A 19,832-nucleotide genomic window follows, 5' to 3' on the forward strand; every position below is an offset into this window, starting at 1 on the left:
CTCATTCCTCTCTCACCCCTCTCTCATGCTACTCTCAGCTCTCATTCCTCTCTCACCCCTCTCTCATGCTACTCTCAGCTCTCATTCCTCTCTCACCCCTGTCTCATGCTACTCTCAGCTCTCATTCCTCTCTCACCCCTCTCTCATGCTACTCTCAGCTCTCATTCCTCTCTCACCCCTCTCTCATGCTACTCTCAGCTCTCATTCCTCTCTCACCCCTCTCTCATGCTACTCTCAGCTCTCATTCCTCTCTCACCCCTCTCTCATGCTACTCTCAGCTCTCATTCATCTCTCACCCCTCTCTCATGCTACTCTCAGCTCTCATTCCTCTCTCACCCCTCTCTCATGCTACTCTCAGCTCTCATTCCTCTCTCACCCCTCTCTCATGCTACTCTCAGCTCTCATTCCTCTCTCACCCCTCTCTCATGCTACTCTCAGCTCGCATTCTTCTCTCATCCCTGTCTCAGATTTGCCATTGTTAAAGAATATATTGGAATTTCTTTTGTTACCAAATTTCAAATGTTTATGTAAATGACATGTTGTAGACCAGTACAGAAGGGTACACACTTTTTGTGAGTTTGTTTGGTTTTCAGAAACCTACTGGCACCATGCAATACCCTAATCAGCCTACTGTACAGTTGACATTGACAGAAATGTGGGCAACCTGCAACCATGAACAAAGGCTCCAAAACACATACAATGCAAAGCTCACAGTAAAGTGATGCAAGTCTTCACTAAATATTATATTCCATACGCAATATTATATTCCATTATGTTAGACTTAGAAGTAAGGAAGAAGCAAGGAAGTGGTGAAGTATCACTCAAGTCCCACAAAATGGAATATAACATTGTGGGAAAGGTTGGATATTCACAACTTATTATGTACAAGACCTGCATCACTATACTGTTACTATACACTAGACCTGCATCACTATACTGTTTCAAAAAGGTATTTCAGTGTTTTTGTTTTTGTTCAATTAATTGCATTTCCTCCATTGTAGCCTGATGATGGTATTGCATGGTGCCGCTGCGTTTCTCAAAACTAGTGTCCCTAATTTTGAGAAAGAAAAAGTGTCCCTTCTTCAACATTCCTTTTACATAAAACATTTAGATTTGGTTAAAATAAAAAAATCTCATATTATGCTTTAAAATATATAGTGCAGCAGCGTTGTGTTTTACTGTATTTTTAGTTTTAGCCATAGAGTAGGCCTACAGTACTGTAATCTGTCAGTATGAAGTTATGAGGTTGATCCTCAATTAACTTTAATTGCATAGGTTGCACAACTAGCTAGCAGAGAGTGTTGCAGTGTCTTGTTGTTGAATTGTTGCTGCTTGTCCTGTCATCATAATTCCCACTGTAGTTTGTTTGTAACCCTCCCTCACCTTTGCACTCTGGACTTTGTCACTTTTAGCATGTAAAAATCTAAAATACTTTTTGCATGTTGCTTTTTTGCACAAAGCAATAGATAACATGGGTGTAGAGTCCATGCATTGTATTTGCAGTGACTTTGATATCAAATGAGATTATAGGCTTCAAAGGTCATCAATGTATAGGAACTGAGAACTGACTACAGGTATGTCAGCTTAGCTGGGCTGGGCAGTATAATGTCGGCCACTTAAGATGTTATGAGTTTACCATGTGCATATTTACCCTAAATGACCCATGCAGCTTGGTCTAAAACGATTCAATTGCATAGGCGTGAAACGCTTTTGCAGCATGTTTTGGCTCACTTACAGAGCTTTATCAGAGCAGTAGTAAATGGGAGGGTTTATTGCACTAAAGCGGGCAGGAAGTAGTCCTGAGTTCACTGATGTTAGAGAGAGCAGTCCTTCATCTCAAGATCTCTATGGGTAAGCTCTATATTAATGTCAAACATGATGTAGCTACTGGTAGGGTTAAGTGAACAGTATCATGGTATTTCTTCTGAGGGGCTATGTCAAGCTAAAGCCACCTTCCAACACTGTTGTAGGGCTTTTAGTTTTTGGTTGGTCTTGGATCTAAATAGGAGGTCTGAAGCTCACTGCTAAGCAAGCTACGGGGGGATGAGCATTTGTGACACTATAGAGGCACTGTACGATGATAGCTGCAGCCTCCCTTATCACCCTCCCTTTGTATGTTATTATTTAGACAGCAGATAGTGGAGAGGGAGACAGACAGACATCACAGGACAGACAGACTGGATCAAACCAAGGTTGCTGTGGAGAATACATGTGCACTAAGGTTGCGGTGGGCAAACTTACACGGCCCATCTTTGGCACTGTCCCTTTATTTCAACATACAGTATGTGGGACCGGATCTCGCATAAAGCACATGTCACCTCATGCATCCTTTAATTTAGACATGCAATATATTATGTGGGTCAAAATTGATTAACACAAATGAAGGGAGGATTAGATGGATATGGATTATTCTGCAGATGTCATTTGTACCCTCTCACTATTATACTACTTATGTATTTTAACTGTCAGATACAGCTGATTTGGATCTTTTTCATGAGTGCTGTTTAAATGTAATTCTAAAAGCTTTCAGAGACTCAAAAAAGAAAAGAAAATCCACTTCCAAAATGCAATGTGCATTTCATAACTGTGTAGCATAGGATATAGCTGTGTGAAAGTTGCACGGTCAGGATGTTTGACCGTTTCTGCAAACCCGTCTACCATTGTTCCACAGAGGTGGAAATTCCCCCCAGTTTCACTATGGCCCTGTGGGTTGAGTGTGTCATCAAATCAGCCACTCTGCCTGAGAAAGCAGGAAGTTGCAGTCAGTACGGGTTTGTTGGCCAATGAGCAGCGTGGACCCAGAGACAGAGCCCTCCGGAAATCTGTCTCAGTGCCTCGGCACCTCTAACCACACGTACTGCACGGCCCCGTAGGTCTCAGGAGTATCAGCACAGCAGCACATGTCTGTCTCCATCATCCGTCCATCTGTCTGAGATAGCATGGTGGGACCAACAATCTTACACCCATGGCTATGTCAGTGAGGAAGAAGAAATCGTTTGTCCTTGCGAACAAACCCAGCGTCAGAATGTGCTTCATGGAGCGGGATTTCATGTAAGTGTGTGATTCTCTGTCTCAACTGTTCTGATGTTAAGCTCAGATTGACCTTCAACTCCTTTTATTGAATTGAATGTAATTGTCAAACTTGATTGACATAATAGACTGCTCTGGTCTTCAATTCAGGTTCAATTCTAGGTTAAACTCCAGCTCTTGGCATTGATGATTGATCTTATCAATGAGGAATGGTATGATTATCACAGGCTACTATTACATTTATATGCCATCCATTTAACTGCTGGATAAGTTAATTCAGCATGGGAATGATGAAGCAAAGCTTATGCTGCCGTTTGTGAATGTTTGACTAAACGGTGAAACGGTGAAACCACGCTTACAGGAAATACATTAGGAGCAGCACAATCTCTATCATCACAGTAACTAACATGCACTCTCAGTTTGCTCATTGTATTGTTCTCTGTGGTCAGCTATACTGTATGTTCAGGAAAAGTGATCACCTACATCACTTAGTCCTACTGCAAGTCTCCAAAGAGACAATTGTGTGGTTCAGTCAGTGTTTGTTATTCTGGGCCTCCACTGCCTCTCTCTTTCCTGTTTCTCTCTTTGCCTCTCTCTTTCCTGTGTGGAGTCTGTAATCAGAGTGACAGCTTCCTGCTCAAGAGGCCATGCTCATATTAGGCCCCAGGAAATGATGCAGGGGGGAAGCCAGGCTCCCCCACAGAAGCGGAATGAGGGTGTTGCTATAATCTGCAATAAGCGAAGGCTACAGAGAAATTAATGCACTGTCCAAAATACTGTTGGAAACGTTGTTGACTAGGGGGAACAGAAACCTGTGAAGTCACCTGTGAAGTTTTTTTTTTAAAAGACGTTTTTTTTTTCTTCACAACAATTCACAATCCCATACATGGCCTTGTTTACTCCCCTTCCTGGGTAGATTCACCGGGGCAAAGCCTTTAGACCAGGGGTGGGCAATTATTTTTCCCAGGGGGCCAAATGAGCAACTGAAAATATTTTGGAGGGCCGGGCCAAAATTCCGAACTCAATTATGCATAATATACATTTTATTTCTATATAAAAAGCAGTAAATGGCATTGTTTTGACCGCTGGTAAGAGTGTATGTTATTATTTGGCAATTAAAAGGTGAGGTTAGCTTTCAAAAATAACATTTATTCAAATAGAATTTCAACACTGCAGGTAAAGGGAGAGGAAAACAGCTGCATTTCATCCTCAACCTTTTTGAAATCTTGAAAACGCCTTGAAAATTCATCATGCAGTGCTCCTAACATGGATGAGTATCTGTGCCGGTGATCAGCTGATGGTTTGACTTCTTTCAGGGTTTTCATGTGTTCGAGATTGTTGCTGCCTAGTTGCCTTGAAATGAATTGCAACTTTGTCATGAAGGCTTTCACATGGCTATGCATTTCATGAACAAAAAGGCCCTTGCCCTGCAGTTGTGTGTTCAGTTCATTCATCATTGCAGTCACATCAACAGCAAATGATAAATCTGCCATCCAGTCCTCATCAGACAGCTCTGGGATGGTTTTGCCTTTCATCTCACAAAACTCCTTTATCTCTGATTTCAGAACCCAAAACCTTTTAAGCACTTTGCCCAGGCTGAGCCATCTGACAGTTGTGTGGTACCTGACATCACCATGTTCGCTCTCTTGCTCCACCAATAGTGAAACAAACTGCCTGTGATTTAATGCTCGCGCTCTGATGAAATTAAACCACATGGCTAAGTTTTAGCACTGACTTGCACAACGCTTGCTGATGAATAATACAATGTATAAACACCAATTTCTGCTCTGCGTTGAGTTCACTCACTTTATCTTGCATTATTTTCAAAAACCCAACATTTTTCCCTGTCAAATTCGGACATCCATCCGTAGTGACACCTGCCAGTCTGTCCCATTCGAGTCCCAGTTTGTCCATGCATGCGTTTACCTCGGTGAACAGATCACTCCCCGTTGTGGTTCCTTTCATTGGCCGGATTGCTGCCAGCTCCTCCGTAAGCTTGAAGTCGCGCGTTTTATACTAATATAACAATTAGTAGTCCCTATTTGTTTGAAAGTTCTGCGTTCGGCATCCACTTTCCTCTTTTTGGCATAAGCCGACATTTTCGCATTTTTCAGGGGTGACAAGGAAGGTAGACAGTTCAGGGGTGACACGGAAGGAAGACAGGTTGTCAATCACACGCATTTCACGTGCACGATTGCGTGCACTGTGAGAATAAATGGGCTTCAAAATAAAAGCAATGCGGTTTTAGTCCACCCATGAGATAATTAGAAAATATATAATATATAATAATAAAAAAATATATATTTCAAAACTGAAATATCCCAAAACAACCCCTAACCCCTATATATACAGGCATGATGGTAGAATCCCCACATGGCATGGTGAAGTGTTCTGAAGATGCTTGGAGCCTTCAGAACTTGGTGGTGCATAGAACAAAAATCAGACAAGATATTAAATGACAAACAATGAAATTAAGGAGCAAGCAGGTGTGGACCGTCTACACTTTATCTAGGGGGAATAATCACCATCTTGCTTCTCCAATTCTTTCAGATCTACACAGGTGTCTACGGAGTAGACGCTAGGGGTTGTTTCTAGACAAACAGCAGTGGATGTGTGTGTGCTGCTGCTACTGCACAGTGCACACCTGTGAGACAGGACACATAGCCACTGTGGTGGAGACACCTAGGTTGACGTTTCCCACCAGGCACTATTTCAATCAGAATAGTGATCACAGTGGGTAAACACCTGCCGAACCAGTAGTGCTGGAGGTTGCAGTGTGTGGCAGACCTGGATTCATTTAACATTGAACATTTTGGACATTTAACTGACACTTTTATCCACAGAGACTTACAACATCATCTATACATAAGTCATTATAATAAGAAAAATAAATAAAATAAATCTATGCTAGGACCAGGGGCCATTGCCAGTCACAATGCTAGATGAAGGATACTGTAGCTGTGCTTGAGTTTTCCTGGCACAATAGGACTAATGGAATAGTCTCAAAATGCAAATCTGGCTTGCCTGGGAGGTTCAAGCAAATGCTCAAAGTATTTGACAGTACTTCAAATACATTTTCATCCAGGTCAGTTGATGAATATGCAGTTGAATTAGACAACTTTGGCTGGAAAACAAAGGCTGTCAAAGGCTGTCAAAGGCTGTAACATTAATTCATTTTGTTCTATTGAGATGTTGGTCTTTTGCTATACTTTTTTTTGCTATTTGTTGTGCCATTGAAGGAAAAACACAAAAGTTATCAATGAGAATCATTCCTAAAACACTGTTCTATGAAAGAAACTGTTCTACTCTTACTGTAGTTCCCTCCAGTTTCTCCACTCTTTTTTCCACACTTTTCATTCTACAAACCATGATCAGAGTTGGCAATTTTCCCCATGCATTGTTTGAGTCTGCTTTAGGAAGTGTGTTTGAATGAGCCTGGTATGTTACTGGCCACTCCTGTTTATATTTTAGTTACTGGCAAGCAGGAGTTATCCATTAGTGATTAGCATCTCTGCTAGCTTACTTAGCGGTGAGGTTAGAGGGCTGGTTATGTTGAAGGGTTTAGACTCATTCAGTAGTCCACCATGCCAGTTAGCACTATCTGCAATCATATATTATGAATCTTAACCTTTCAATCAGGAACATGGGATAGATTAGTAAGATATATTATTTCCAAACACAAATTATGCCAAGTCTGGGACTACATTGCAATATCAATGGAGAAATGGTAGTCTGGTAGACAAATCATGGTCTCTGAAAATGTATTTCCATCCCTACTATTGGACTGCAGATGAGATACAAATAGCTAGAAAGTCTTATGCCATTACAAATCAGAGAGGAAGGAATCTTATGTAGCATAATATATTCCTTTATCGGTATGTGACTGACAGGGTTCAAACTCAGGCCACATAACCGTGTTAGCCTGCTGGGCTTAAGCCGAAGCATTAGCTCAGTTTCAGTCAAGGGATCCCTTCCATTCCAAAATAACACAACCCCTTCCCTCCCATGAAGTGATCCCTTCCGTGAATTTAAAGGACTAAGGGACATGAACAGAGGTTTAAAATGCAACTCCCTCAATCACATTCCTTTCCCCTACACACCTATAATTGTATATTTTTCTTAGCTATACATATTGCAAAGACATATATTTTAGGGTTAGGGTTATACAGGGCTAGGGTAGATATAGCAATCTACTTACATTTAAACAGTGCTTTGCCAGACATCTTTGAATTACATTCAACATTTTGGAGGAATTCCAATGATACTCACTGATTTGTGTTGAAGGCATGTTTTCTTGTTGACTTGTTGGAAGGGAATATTGGAGGTAACAGAATTCTCCCTTCCCTCACTTACAATGAAATGGAACCACCTTGCTTTTTGCTGTCATCTTACATCCAGGTAAAATGGGGATTCCCCCCTCGAGAGAAGGGAAGCAAACAACAGAATGGAACAAATGGAATAGTCTTCAAAAAGTCCAAACCCAGCCCATCTGGCACTCCAGACAGACTCTAAGTAAATACTCAAATTATTATTGTAGGAATATAGCATTTCAAATACACTATATGGACAAAAGTATTGGGACACCCGAACATCACACCCATACGTGCTTGTTGAACTTCTCATTCCAAAACCATGGGCATTGCTATGGAGTTGGTCCTACCTTTGCTGCTATAACAGCTTCCACTCTTCTGGGAAGACTTTCTACTATATTTTAGAATATGGGATTTGCTCCCATTCAGCCCAAGAGCATTAATGAGGTCGGGAACTGATGTTGGGTGAGAAGGACTGGTTCGGAGTCGGCGTTCCAATTCATCCCAAAGGTGTTCGATGGGGTTGAGGTCAGAGCTTTGTGTGCAGGCCAGTCAAGTTCTCCCAGACCAAACTCTGCAATCCATGTCATTATGGACCTCACTTTGTGTATGGGGGCATTGTCATGCTGAAACGGGAAACGGCCTTCCCCAAACTATTGCCATAAAGTTGGAGGCATACAATTCTCTAGAATCGCATTGTATGTTGTAGCATTAAGCTTTCCCTTCACTGGAACTAGTGGGGGCCTAGCCCAAACCATGAAAACAGCCCCAGACGATAATTGTGTCCACATACTTTTGTCCATACAGATAGTGTACTTTTCAACCCAGTTCTGGTCTAGTGCTTACATACCACAACATGGCTCTGCCTTAACAGTGTGCATCGCTCCTAAGTGGAAACAGCGCAAACTTCAAAAGATGATAGCAGAAGAGATAAGGGCTGCTGTTGTTATGTCATGTCCCTTGAAGCAGAGGCCACGCACAGGTCACAAAACAACCAACCTCCCTGTGGATAAAACAAACACACCAACCGGCCACAGCGCAGCTCAGTTTAATTTAGATGCTGAAGATAGGCTGGGAGCATAAACACATAAGCACATGAAGGCATTTGCAGAAATACAGTTTCCTCCTTTTCTCTATTGGTAAAAGTGAGTTTACCCCTAAACCCTATGTTCTCACCTGTAATCTTTTCTTGCCTGCTCTACAGCTAGAAATCATATGGACTCTTTTCTCCTTATTGGTTTATTTGGAGTCTGGAGGCAGGCTCCCTGTGGTCTCTCCCTGCAGGGCAGCCATTGCTATGGCACACCGGCCAGACAGGAAGTACACAGGCCAGGATGAAATCAGCAGCTCGGAGAGGGCATGCACATTCCTGGGGAAATGTCCAGCTTCCTGCCTGCCTTCCTCTCCTGCTCGTCCCCTTCAGGGTCAAAGTTTGAGGGTTTGAGATAACAGACTTTGGGTGTATTAGGGTTTAGAAGAGTGTGTATGTGTGTGTATATATATATATATATGTGCGCATGTGTGGTGTGTGTGTATGTGTGTGTGTGTGTGTGTGTGTGTGTGTGTGTGTGTGTGTGTGTGTGTGTGTGTGAGTACACTCCCTCAGTCACAGTCTGAATTAGAAGTTAGTCGTGTGTGGTTCAGTTATTCACTCTGCCATGGATCTCCTCCCTGCACTGGCCTCCACAGCCAACATACTCAAGGACAGCTCAGCTGTTCAGAGTATCAAGAGGCGAATAAGGAGCAGGAGGTAAGCATTGACATTATCTAGAGACATTACTGTAGGCCTGTGGTAGACTCTCATGTCAGACAAATAGATCTAGGTTTAGGACAGGGTTAGGTCGTCTGTGGTAAGACAGAGCAGCTGTGGAAAGTACCTTGCGGTTTAGAAGTTGAGTTGTCTGTACTGCAGGAATGAATGTAGAATGAATGTGATTCCTGTGATGATGAAGATACATGTTTGCCTCTCAGGATGGAAGGGCCCTGTAGGATTGAGGTATTTCAAGCCATATAGGAATATGTTCATGTTTATATGTGTTGTTGATTATTTTCCTTACCATAATGGGGTGATGATATATATATGTTCTGTTTATTTGCACCATACTCTCTTCCTCCAAGTGTCTTTTCTGTCCTGTACATTCTTATACAGCACATTTACAATTCCTCTCATTCTGTGTATTGACGCATTGTTTATTTATCCTGTTTGTATTGCTCTATTTTGATCAGGGTTGGGATCAGTTGAATTTCATGTCAATTGAAATTTCAGTTCAATGATTGCAAACAGGGCATTTATTTTCAATCAACACTTTTTCCATTATTGATTTTTCAGTTAAAACACTTCCACTCTACACAATGTGTAGAGAAGCTACGTATGTGTTATGAGATGTCTTGCTATCTGTCAACAGAAACATGGCATCTGTCGAGATCTCCTGGCCCATCCCTATGAGGGCCATCGGAGCCCAGAACCTGCTGACCATGCCAGGAGGAGTAATGTCCTCGGGGTACCTGCACAAGAAAGGAGGCAGCCAGTTCAGTCTCATGAAGTGTGAGTATAGACCTACTGTATGTAGCTCATTCATATGTACTAGTAGTACCAAACAATGTACAGTTATGACGTGTGAGTAGAACCTCATACAGTAGATCATCCGTGTGGTACCAATGTATTAAGTGTGAGCAGACCTAGGTACTGTACATCATTCATGTAGTACCAATGACCAGTTATGAAGTGTAAGTGAACATAACTCATTAATGTGCACAAGTACCCATGTCCAGATATTGAATGTATGTAGACCTTCTGACCTAAGGTACTTCTCGTAGTCCAGTGTCACTCATGAGGTGAGGACTGTAGACCTACATAGCACCTATGTCCAGTAGTTCCAGTAGAGTATGTAGATCTACATAGCTTCTTCATATGTACTAGTACCAATGTCTAGTTATTAAGTGTGACCTCCATAGCTCATTCATGTGTAGCCAACTAGTCGAGTGCCTTTGACAAAGGTCTGAAATGACAGACTACAGTAGTTCAACTCAACAGAAATGTTTGTCTATTTAGTATTTTTATGAATAATACTTTTTATGAGCATTTGTAACTTCTATACCCGTCCTTTGTCACTCTTTTTGCGTAATTACAGGGCCTCTCCGCTACATTGTTATCCACAAGGGCTGTGTCTACTACTTCAAGACCAGTACCTCCCCCGCACCACAGGGGGCGTTCTCTCTCAATGGCTACAACAGGTCAGTGTCATTTCTATAACAGTATAACACATTATAATAACTCATTGTAGACATGTATGATGCCTCATAATGACTTCATAATATATTTCAACGACCCTGTGTAAGGCCTGTTAGCAGCTCCGCCAACAGAGTTAACTCTCTTGGTGTGGTAGCCGGTTTGTAAGCCCCTCTACCCCGCCGTTCGGTACATTAATGTCAGCAGTGGGATGGCGCCCGTGAGGCCTTCGGAGAGGCGTGTCCACATGAGGGACTCTCACATGACGCTGTGTAAGGCCTGTTAGCAGCTCCGCTAAGGGAGTTAAATCTTTTGGTGATGTAGCTAGCATGGCCAGTTTATAAGCAGAAGGTTGTGAGTTCAATACCCACTTAGGACAAGCTACTCTACCCCGCTGTTCGCTATAATATCCTAGTACAGTATATTATATTTATAAGACATTTTAACATAGTATGTCTGTTTATAACACCTTTAATTAAATATTAACTCATAATTATTAATATACATTTACATTTCAGTCATTTAGCAAACACTTTTATCCAAAGCAACTTACAATAAGTACATTTGTCTAGCTAAGTGAATCAAATATATGTAAGTAAAACCTTCAATGAGAACAAGTTCCATCGGCAGTCATAGTGCTAAAGAAAGTAAGATAAATAAATAATGAGTTCAGGAGTTGTAGGGTGTCATGGGGTGGAGAGGTCTGAGGAGGAGGAACCCACGTGTAGCCTGAGATGGGTCTTTATGAGATGGTCTGTCATTTTAATACAAAAACTAGTATTTATAATGTGCCATGCACGCATTATAACGGTATGCTCTAAGTAAAGTGATTTTTCAATAGGCTTTGCCAAACATAATACAGTACTGTAGTTACAGATATAGCTGAGAACTTCTGGTTTTGACCATACCAATAAAGACCATTCATTCATTCATTCATTCATTCATTCATTCATTCATTCATTCATTCATTCATTCATTCTTTCATTCATTCATTCATTCTTTCATTCATTCATCCATTCATTCATACCTTGTTGAGTATTGTTTGCCACTTGGTTGACTAGGCTTGCCACTTCCAGTGAAGTGAACTTTCTTTGCTACGTAAAAGTCTTTCACTTACGAAAGACAGGGGTGAAAACTCATCTGTTTTGTTCCACACCAGGGTACAGAGCAACCGTTCATTCAATCTTCACTTTCCATACTTGACATTTCTAAAAGTGGTTGCTTGTAGTGTTTCCATACATCCATCTCCTATACGTCACTCCCTCACTCCCCAGTCTCGTGTCTTATGGTAGTGGTAACTTTAGTGTAATTACATGTCTGGAGTCTCTCTCTCGCTCTACTGTGGTGTGGTATATATAGAGCAGCTGTGCTCTGAGACATTGAAACAGAGACAGGCTCAAACAGCCAGACCCACACTGTGCCTATATAGAAACACAATGATACAATGTTTGGTATCACATTTCTGTATTCATGTGTAGACATTTTACTGATTATGTTGTAACATGTCGTATCAACACATATCACCTAACAATAAGATGATCATCAGATAACATGCTCTAAAATCAATGATACGGGTGTTACCTTCAAAAAGGGGAATCTATTGGTTAGAATAAGGAGGCTTCTATTGTTGTGTGTCTATGCTTGTTTCATTGTGGGGTTTCAGTTTCTATTTCTTTTGTTGCAAGGGTGATGAGGGCCGCAGAAGAGACGACATCCAGTAACGTGTTTCCCTTCAAGATGGTCCACTTCAGTAAGAAGCACCGGACGTGGTATTTCTCTGCAGCCAGCGAGGATGAAAGAAGGGTGAGGGCTGGAGCCTTCAGAACCATACCGTACTTGCCCCTCTGTGTTACTCCAGAGGCCACTGCTCTGGCTTTGAGTAACATCATCTGGAAAGCATAAGACTGAAACATATGGCATCTGCACATGAGTTTCAAAATATTACCTGTGAAAAAAAAATCACTGTTACGGTATGTTAGCTTGTCACACATTTAAGTGATTGCCTGGGAATTTCCTATATTTTAGGGGACACAACATTTTATATGTCGTGGAAATCATGGATTGATCAGGGAATCAATGATGACATTTAGTGATCGAGTTTGTAATAAATATGATATTGCGTAACTAGCCGAATAAACCTGAGGTTTATAGTCGGGATACCCTTTAAACGTTTTGGCCGTTAACGAGGGCACCTCTCTAGACTCCCAGAGTTAATGAGAGGCAGTAGGCTTGTTTGTGTGGCTCACTGCCATGGGGAAAAAACTGTTCATGTGGCGCAAGGTTTTTGGTCTTGATAGACCGGAAATAGGGGGGCAGCATGGACAGCTCCCCCTTCAATAGAGATGGTGGATGGATGGATGGATATAAAGACGTATATATAATCTAATACCTTATTTTTACTGACAGAAATGGATGCAACATTTGCGGAAAGAAATTGACCACTACAATGACAGAAGGGATTCACTCATTCCAAGGTAAGTCAGAACTTTTATATGGGAAAAACAACATATTATAAACAACCTACTAATAGTGATTTAGAGAGCAAAAAAAGTATGGCTCTCATCATGTTATTAATATGCAATTATCAGGGATTAACACTAACCATTAAATGGCGCCCGTTTCGCACTTCGATGACGTCATGCCACATTTTGCTGCAAAATGATGACAACACCATTACATCAAGTCACTTCCCTTTCACACTTCATTCACAATAAAGCATTTAACTCACCCCCTCATACAATATTATCAGTGGTCACTTCCTCTTTCTGGTAAATGATGGACAGTGACGGTATTCTCACAGCAACAACAATATCATACAGGTTCTTGTTTCATAAAGACATATGGATGGGAGTCAGTGAAAACGATCATGATCATTCATTCATTACAGTGGCAACAATCAAGCTTCTCTCAACCAATTCATTCATAACCTCATACAGTATATCCTTGATTAGATAATGTAGGTCAGTATTCCATTGAATAGGTCTGTTGTGCCCCACCTAAAACAGTCCTAAAACTCATACCTGGATCTCGATTTGGGGACTTCTGCGCCCCTGTTTAAGCCAAAAGGCTGAGGAAACACTGATACAGGTATATGTTTGGTGGTTTACGCACATCATTTATTTGTATAATATAACTTGAGCCTGTCCATATTCTAATTGTAACATGACCAGACATTGTGAAACAGACACACATAAACACTATTGACTGGAATTGTTAGCCTACTTGACAGAGAAGTGAAGTCTATCCAATGATCAGAAAAAGTACTTGGGTATTTAAGGAAATATTTGCTGACCATGTTTCTTCTTTGTTACACAGTGATTGATATAACAGGTCCAGAAAACCATTACACATTGTGTGGATAATTATGGTAATCTATGGTAGTGAACTTGATATCACACAGGGAAATGTTTACAGACAGGAACACATATTTAATGCTTCTATAACCTTATACTGTCACAAAAGCATAAAACAAAATCCCCACCATGCTCTACTGAAAATAAATTCCACCAAAGTAGGTTGTGTAGCAATAAAAGGAACTTGTATCTTTTCATGCAAAATATAAATTACTTTACTAGAAAACATACTCTAACTAACAGTATGAATTAGGCATTTAGGCATCCTTTGTATGAAAGGAGCTTTGAAACCTAAGCAACCTGCCCATGGTGAGTACATGTTGTTTGAAGTACAGTAGACCAACACACACCACTATAGCAGGTATTACAGTTGTGTGCTGGCAAACCTTGTTGGTGCATAGATTAAGTTAAGGGTGGTGGTGGTGGTGCTCATCTTGAATTTCCTGTCTTTTGCGGCTTTTGATTTCCTGTCTTTTGCGGCTTTTGACAAGCCATGACTTCTCACTTAAAACATATTTTTGGTCAATAATAAACCAAAAAAAAGTAATGTTAAATTCAAAACTTTCATGAAAACCCCAGGTGTCCTGTTTCAGAAAATCTGAAACCAAAAATGTGTTTGTAAGGGGAATTAATTATTGCATGAGTCTTTTGAGTCCTTTGTAATAACAACAATAATTTTTATTTTGATAGCGACTCAGACTCTGATACAGACAGCTTTTATGGCTCTATCGAGCGGCCCATGGACATCAGACAAGGCCCAGACCACCCTGAAGATGGTAAGACACACCGTGTGTGTAGCACATGCAGATAACACTTTAAACTAATGACAACTCTTAAGGTTTCATGAAGCCTTCATAAACCCTGTATAATGTCTACATAGACGCTTTCCAAATGTTTTATAAGTACTTTATGAAGCCACCCGGTGGTGAAAACAGTTAAATACTTCATAAAAATAAAACAATTGTCAGTTGATTAAAGTAGGACCCCGGTGCCTAAATTAGCATTGCGCAGTGAGGCATGCTTTGGCTTTTCTGGGTCAGTGGTTGTCGTGGTGCGTGGCTGTAGAAGGGATAGACATTGTCTGTCAACAGTTCTTTTATACTACATATATATGCTATATGTACTCACAATGATGGAAATCTTGTATCTAGATTACATGTTAGAAGATGATGACGATGATGAAGAGGACTACTTAAAACCAGATGGCTCACCAGCATCTACAGGTATAGTCCACCACTAAATCCTGAATTTAGTACAGTGTTTGGGACTAGCCCAGTACCTATCATGGTCCCTGATTTGCTATATAATTCCATGGATCCCATTTAATTTATTTTTCACGGAATTAATTTGGAATCAACTCAATCAGAAATATATAATATGATTCCTTGTTGTTCCATTCATCACTGAATCTCTTATGTTGTTGTTGTTATTGAAGGTCGGCCAACCGTTCCACCGCCATCCTACCCCCCTCCCCCGGTCCCTGCCCAGCTCAGACAAGACATGTCGGTTTTCTTCAAATGTCTTCCTCCGCCCGTCCCAGCCCCCAACAAGAGCCCCCCTAGCCCCCTGCCCCAAAAAACGTCCATTGCCTTATCTTCTCCGCCCAAGCACACCAAAATCAACCAATACGGACACAAGGACATCCCCAACAAGGGTCCAGCTCCTCCACCACCCTTCGCCCCCCACCTACGTAAGTCCAGCCCAGAGAGGAGTGCGCGGGGGTGCTCCAAGAGCCCAACCCCTCCTCCCCCTCCCATGGCCAATCTGAAGAAGCAGGTGTTGGAGAAGATGTCCATCTCCACCCTCCCTGGAGGAGGGATGAACCAGAGGGACAGGAAGCCAGTCATGCCCATAATTCTGCAAACCCCTGCCACCCTGCCCATCTGCAGAGACCTTGAGAAGAAGATGGCGCTGGGCAGATCCCCGTCTCCGCACCCACGACCGCCACTGATGCCGGGTAACCAAGGCAATTGGCCCAGCCTGCCCACCTTGCCACCGAGCCACAGTTACCTCAGCAGCCCCAGACCAGCAGGTCTAGACAACGACTCAGCACAGCAGCAAGCCTCCCCACTACACCCCTGCCCCAAGCCTAGATTATGCACACCTTCCCTGGCCTCCAAGCCTCCCCCACCCATGGCCAAGCCTCCCCCACCCATGGTCAAGCCTCCCCCATCCATGGCCAAGCCTCCCCCACCCATGGCCAAGCCCAAACCTAGCCGACCCTCACCACAGTAAGTGTACCATTTCACTTACTACAGATACAGATCAAGTCAACGCCTAGACTAGAAAGAACTGGAGAATAGACTCCATTGAACATGGTCTTTAGTCCAGGACAAGGCTTAATCTGGGCCAGGCAAACTAGTCCAATCAACTCTTTATTTGATTAAGGTCAACAACATATCTGTTCTTTTCCCTCTGTATGCACATCATTTTAGAATCAAGGCTTTCATACCATAATCATACAGCAGAACTGTAAACTATGATTGCTTTGAATTTATTGGGGGAAATGACAAACATATGTAAGGAAATACTTCCATGATTATGTACAGTACAGAATATTGTACCATAATTCCACATTTGCATATCGTAATTTGTAGGAGCAAAAAGTTGTTCTGAATCTGGCCATAATGTTCAAGGTTATAGTTCATTGTCTTACGTCAAGTAAGGTGAACTACTATCAGTGTGTAAGGAGTCAACTTCATCTGGCATAAGAGAATTGGATACAGTGATAATACCTTTTTGTTCTCAGAAGATCATCACCGGACAGACAAAGCTTCAGAACTTCAGTGGATGAGATGCCTGAAGACACTGGGGATGTCTCTGATGACGATTACGAGAATGTGAGCATACTACCAGACCTATGCCAAATGTGACAGGGTCTCGTAAAAAAGCAATGTCATTTTTCTTTTTTTTCCATGAAAGTGCAGATTGTAGCTTTCAAATGAGGTGTCAAACATTGAAATCTGAACATGCTTATTTGAATGTTGGTACACCTCAAACCAAATAATGGAGAAACAACAAACTCTGAATCAAAATACACGCAAAACAGCTGCTAGTAGGCCAGCGCTAAAAAGGAACAACATTCGGATAGAACATCAACATCGTAAAAACACATAACTACACATAATTAGATCACACAGTCCTTACTTTTGAACACATCCTAAAACGTACGTTTGTTTACAAGCCATGTATCTTGTACTTACCCAGTAGCCTATGGCAGACGATACAGTGAATCCAATTCACAAATTGTAAGTATTTAGTGATCCTGAAACTGTTGTTTGTTATATCAAGCGGGCACTTTTATTTTTCGTAATATGCAAAAAAACGGAAAACACTTTGCCGACATGCAACCCTTTTCACTAGACTGTGTCACAAATACTCTATCCTCACCTCAAACTCATTGGAGAAGGAGAATGTCTAGCCATCTCATCTGATATGAAAGATAGGGAGAGAGGACAGGAGGAATCAAGGAAAGACTTGAGATTTCAACCCTGGGTCAAATACTGAACATGTGCCCAATGCTTTCACACACACACACACACACACACACACACACACACACACACACACACACACACACACACACACACACGCACGCACACACACACACACACACACACACACACACACACACACACACACACACACACACACACACACAGACACACACACACAGACACACACACACACACACACACACACACACACACACACAGACACACACACACACACGCACACACGCACACGCATGCACACACCCACACCCATACCCACACACATACATCACATTAAACCCTGCATAATCATTAGCGCACATGTACAGATTCCATTTCATTCCATTCTAACCTTCCTGTGTGTCTTGTGTTTTCCTAATTGTCTGATTGCAGATGCAATTACCAGATTCTGTGTTCGTGGACACGACTGAAACCAGCAATGTTGAAAGGTAAGACACACATTTCTTTTCTGTGATGAAAATTCTCTCAACTCACCTCCTCACCCTTTTTTATGTACTTTCTGAACAAGAGTGGCACCCACTAGTGACAAATCAGGAAACAGCACTCAAAATCGTACTTGTGTTTTTTCCTTAAGACTGAAACAAGCAACATTGAAAAGAAAGAAGCAAGATTCCTTTTTGTACAAAAAATTCTCTGCCCTCACTTAATGTTCATTTCTATAAGGTGGTTCATACTCTTTAGCGCCCACTAGAGCTGGATCAGGAGACAACACTCTAATATTCATGATTACTCTATTACATGTTTTCTCATGGGTAAAGTTCTAAACACATGTCGGACTGCACCAATGCATTATAAATTAGCTTTAATTGACTACAGGTTATTTAAGGAAGGCACCAGAAATCCAGAGGACGGCCTCTACTGCATCAGGAACTCAGGATCAAATCATAAGACATCACAGGTAGATACACCCTAAACCTAATCCTAACCAGCACATGCTAGGATACAGTAGATGTCACCAACAACACCTGCTGGGATGTATGAACACACGCATGCACGCACATGTGGCACGTGCACACACACTCAAATGCACGCACCTACACACACACACACAAATGGGGCGGCTGTGGCTCGGGAGGTAGAGCCGGCGTCTAATGATTGCAAGGTCGGCAGTTCCGTGGTTTGATCCCCAGCTGGCCATGTGTCGAGGTGTCCTTGGGCAAGACAATGCCCCCAAATTGCTCCCAATGAGCGGGCCGGCACCTTTTATGGTAGCTTGCCGCCATTGGTGTGTGAATATGTGTGTGAATGGGTGAATGAGAGGCCATTGTAAAGCGCTTTGGAATAAGGCGCTATATAAGTGCAGTCCATTTACAATTTACAAATGCATGCACACACGCACGCACACACACACACAAATGCATACACACACACACACACACACACACACACATCAAAATCTAATAGGTTATGCTACCCAAGTGAAAGATGCTAAAACTAGAAAGTAAAATATACATTACCTGAAACAGGTGCTGGTGGTGTGGGACGTGACCCTGAGCAAGGCCAGAAACTACAGACTATTTCAGGAGGTGAGTACCATCCCAGGTCTCTCACTACATTCTCTGTGTAACACAGGCTGTAACACACTTTTCACTTTTTAAAACTTTTGAAGCTCCATTGTCCTCTAAGAGTTGCTGATTTTCCTCTTCACTTCAGGGTACTATGCATATCAATGGTAGTAATACTACCGTATATGTCAATTAGGAATAGCAGAATATTGGAATTACCATTGAAAATGTAAATGATAAGGAATGTTGTCTTCACCTTCTGTTGTTTGATGAAGCTGTGTGTTGTAACACTGATGTTGTGCTGTTCTGTCTAGGACTCCCGGGTCTTCCTGGAGACAGATGTGACCTTTCCTTCGCTAGCAGCCTTAGTGGAACACTACCACGTCCAACCCCTCCCCAACAATGGCTCTCTGTGTCTACAGAAGCCGTATGGCTACATCATACCCAGGTGACCCCGCCATGACCCCATGGCCCAGGTTATACCCCACTGAGATGACCATGTGACCCTCACCTTGACTGCTGGAGTCAATGCCATATCTGCTCATGTGGCGTCAACCATTCTGCCATAATAATGAACTTCAGTAGGAATGCAACACTGCCCCCTGTGGAGATTGTTGCTCCCCCAAATGTTGCTTTAGGTATTACTTGACGGATTCTAGTGCTGTGCTTCTTGCCCTGGTCTGAAGCTGGTCAAAAGGGACAGAATTGGTGCATCCCAGTCTTTCCTCTGTTCCTTCCATCCCCCTTCTCCACTTCCTTCTCAAAACACATTGGAGGAGAAGATCTAAGGGTCCTCTAATGTTTATTTTTAGAAGAATGGAGTATGGACGCCTCTTGTCTGCAGCCAGAGGACCACCACTGTAAATGTCTGTCTGTCATTACACTGGATA

The 19,832-nt window shown here is 42.1% G+C and overlaps 1 protein-coding gene across 1 annotated transcript; it reads left to right on the forward strand.

The window, feature by feature from the left end:
* Window positions 1-2,965: 2,965 nt before the first annotated feature.
* On the forward strand, window positions 2,966-19,394 carry sh3bp2 (SH3-domain binding protein 2; the record flags this gene model as incomplete). Its single annotated transcript, XM_080529539.1, has 13 exons — window positions 2,966-3,051; window positions 9,746-9,885; window positions 10,472-10,574; window positions 12,255-12,372; window positions 12,976-13,043; window positions 14,613-14,698; window positions 15,074-15,145; window positions 15,358-16,153; window positions 16,672-16,762; window positions 17,810-17,865; window positions 18,254-18,335; window positions 18,904-18,963; window positions 19,257-19,394. 13 exons carry the CDS (start codon window positions 2,966-2,968, stop codon window positions 19,392-19,394), a joined length of 1,896 nt encoding a protein of 631 aa, XP_080385665.1.
* Between the last annotated feature and the right edge of the window lie 438 nt (window positions 19,395-19,832).

Source organism: Nansenia antarctica (assembly GCF_963989245.1).
Source record: "Nansenia antarctica genome assembly, chromosome: 4".
Classification (NCBI taxonomy): domain Eukaryota; kingdom Metazoa; phylum Chordata; class Actinopteri; order Argentiniformes; family Microstomatidae; genus Nansenia; species Nansenia antarctica.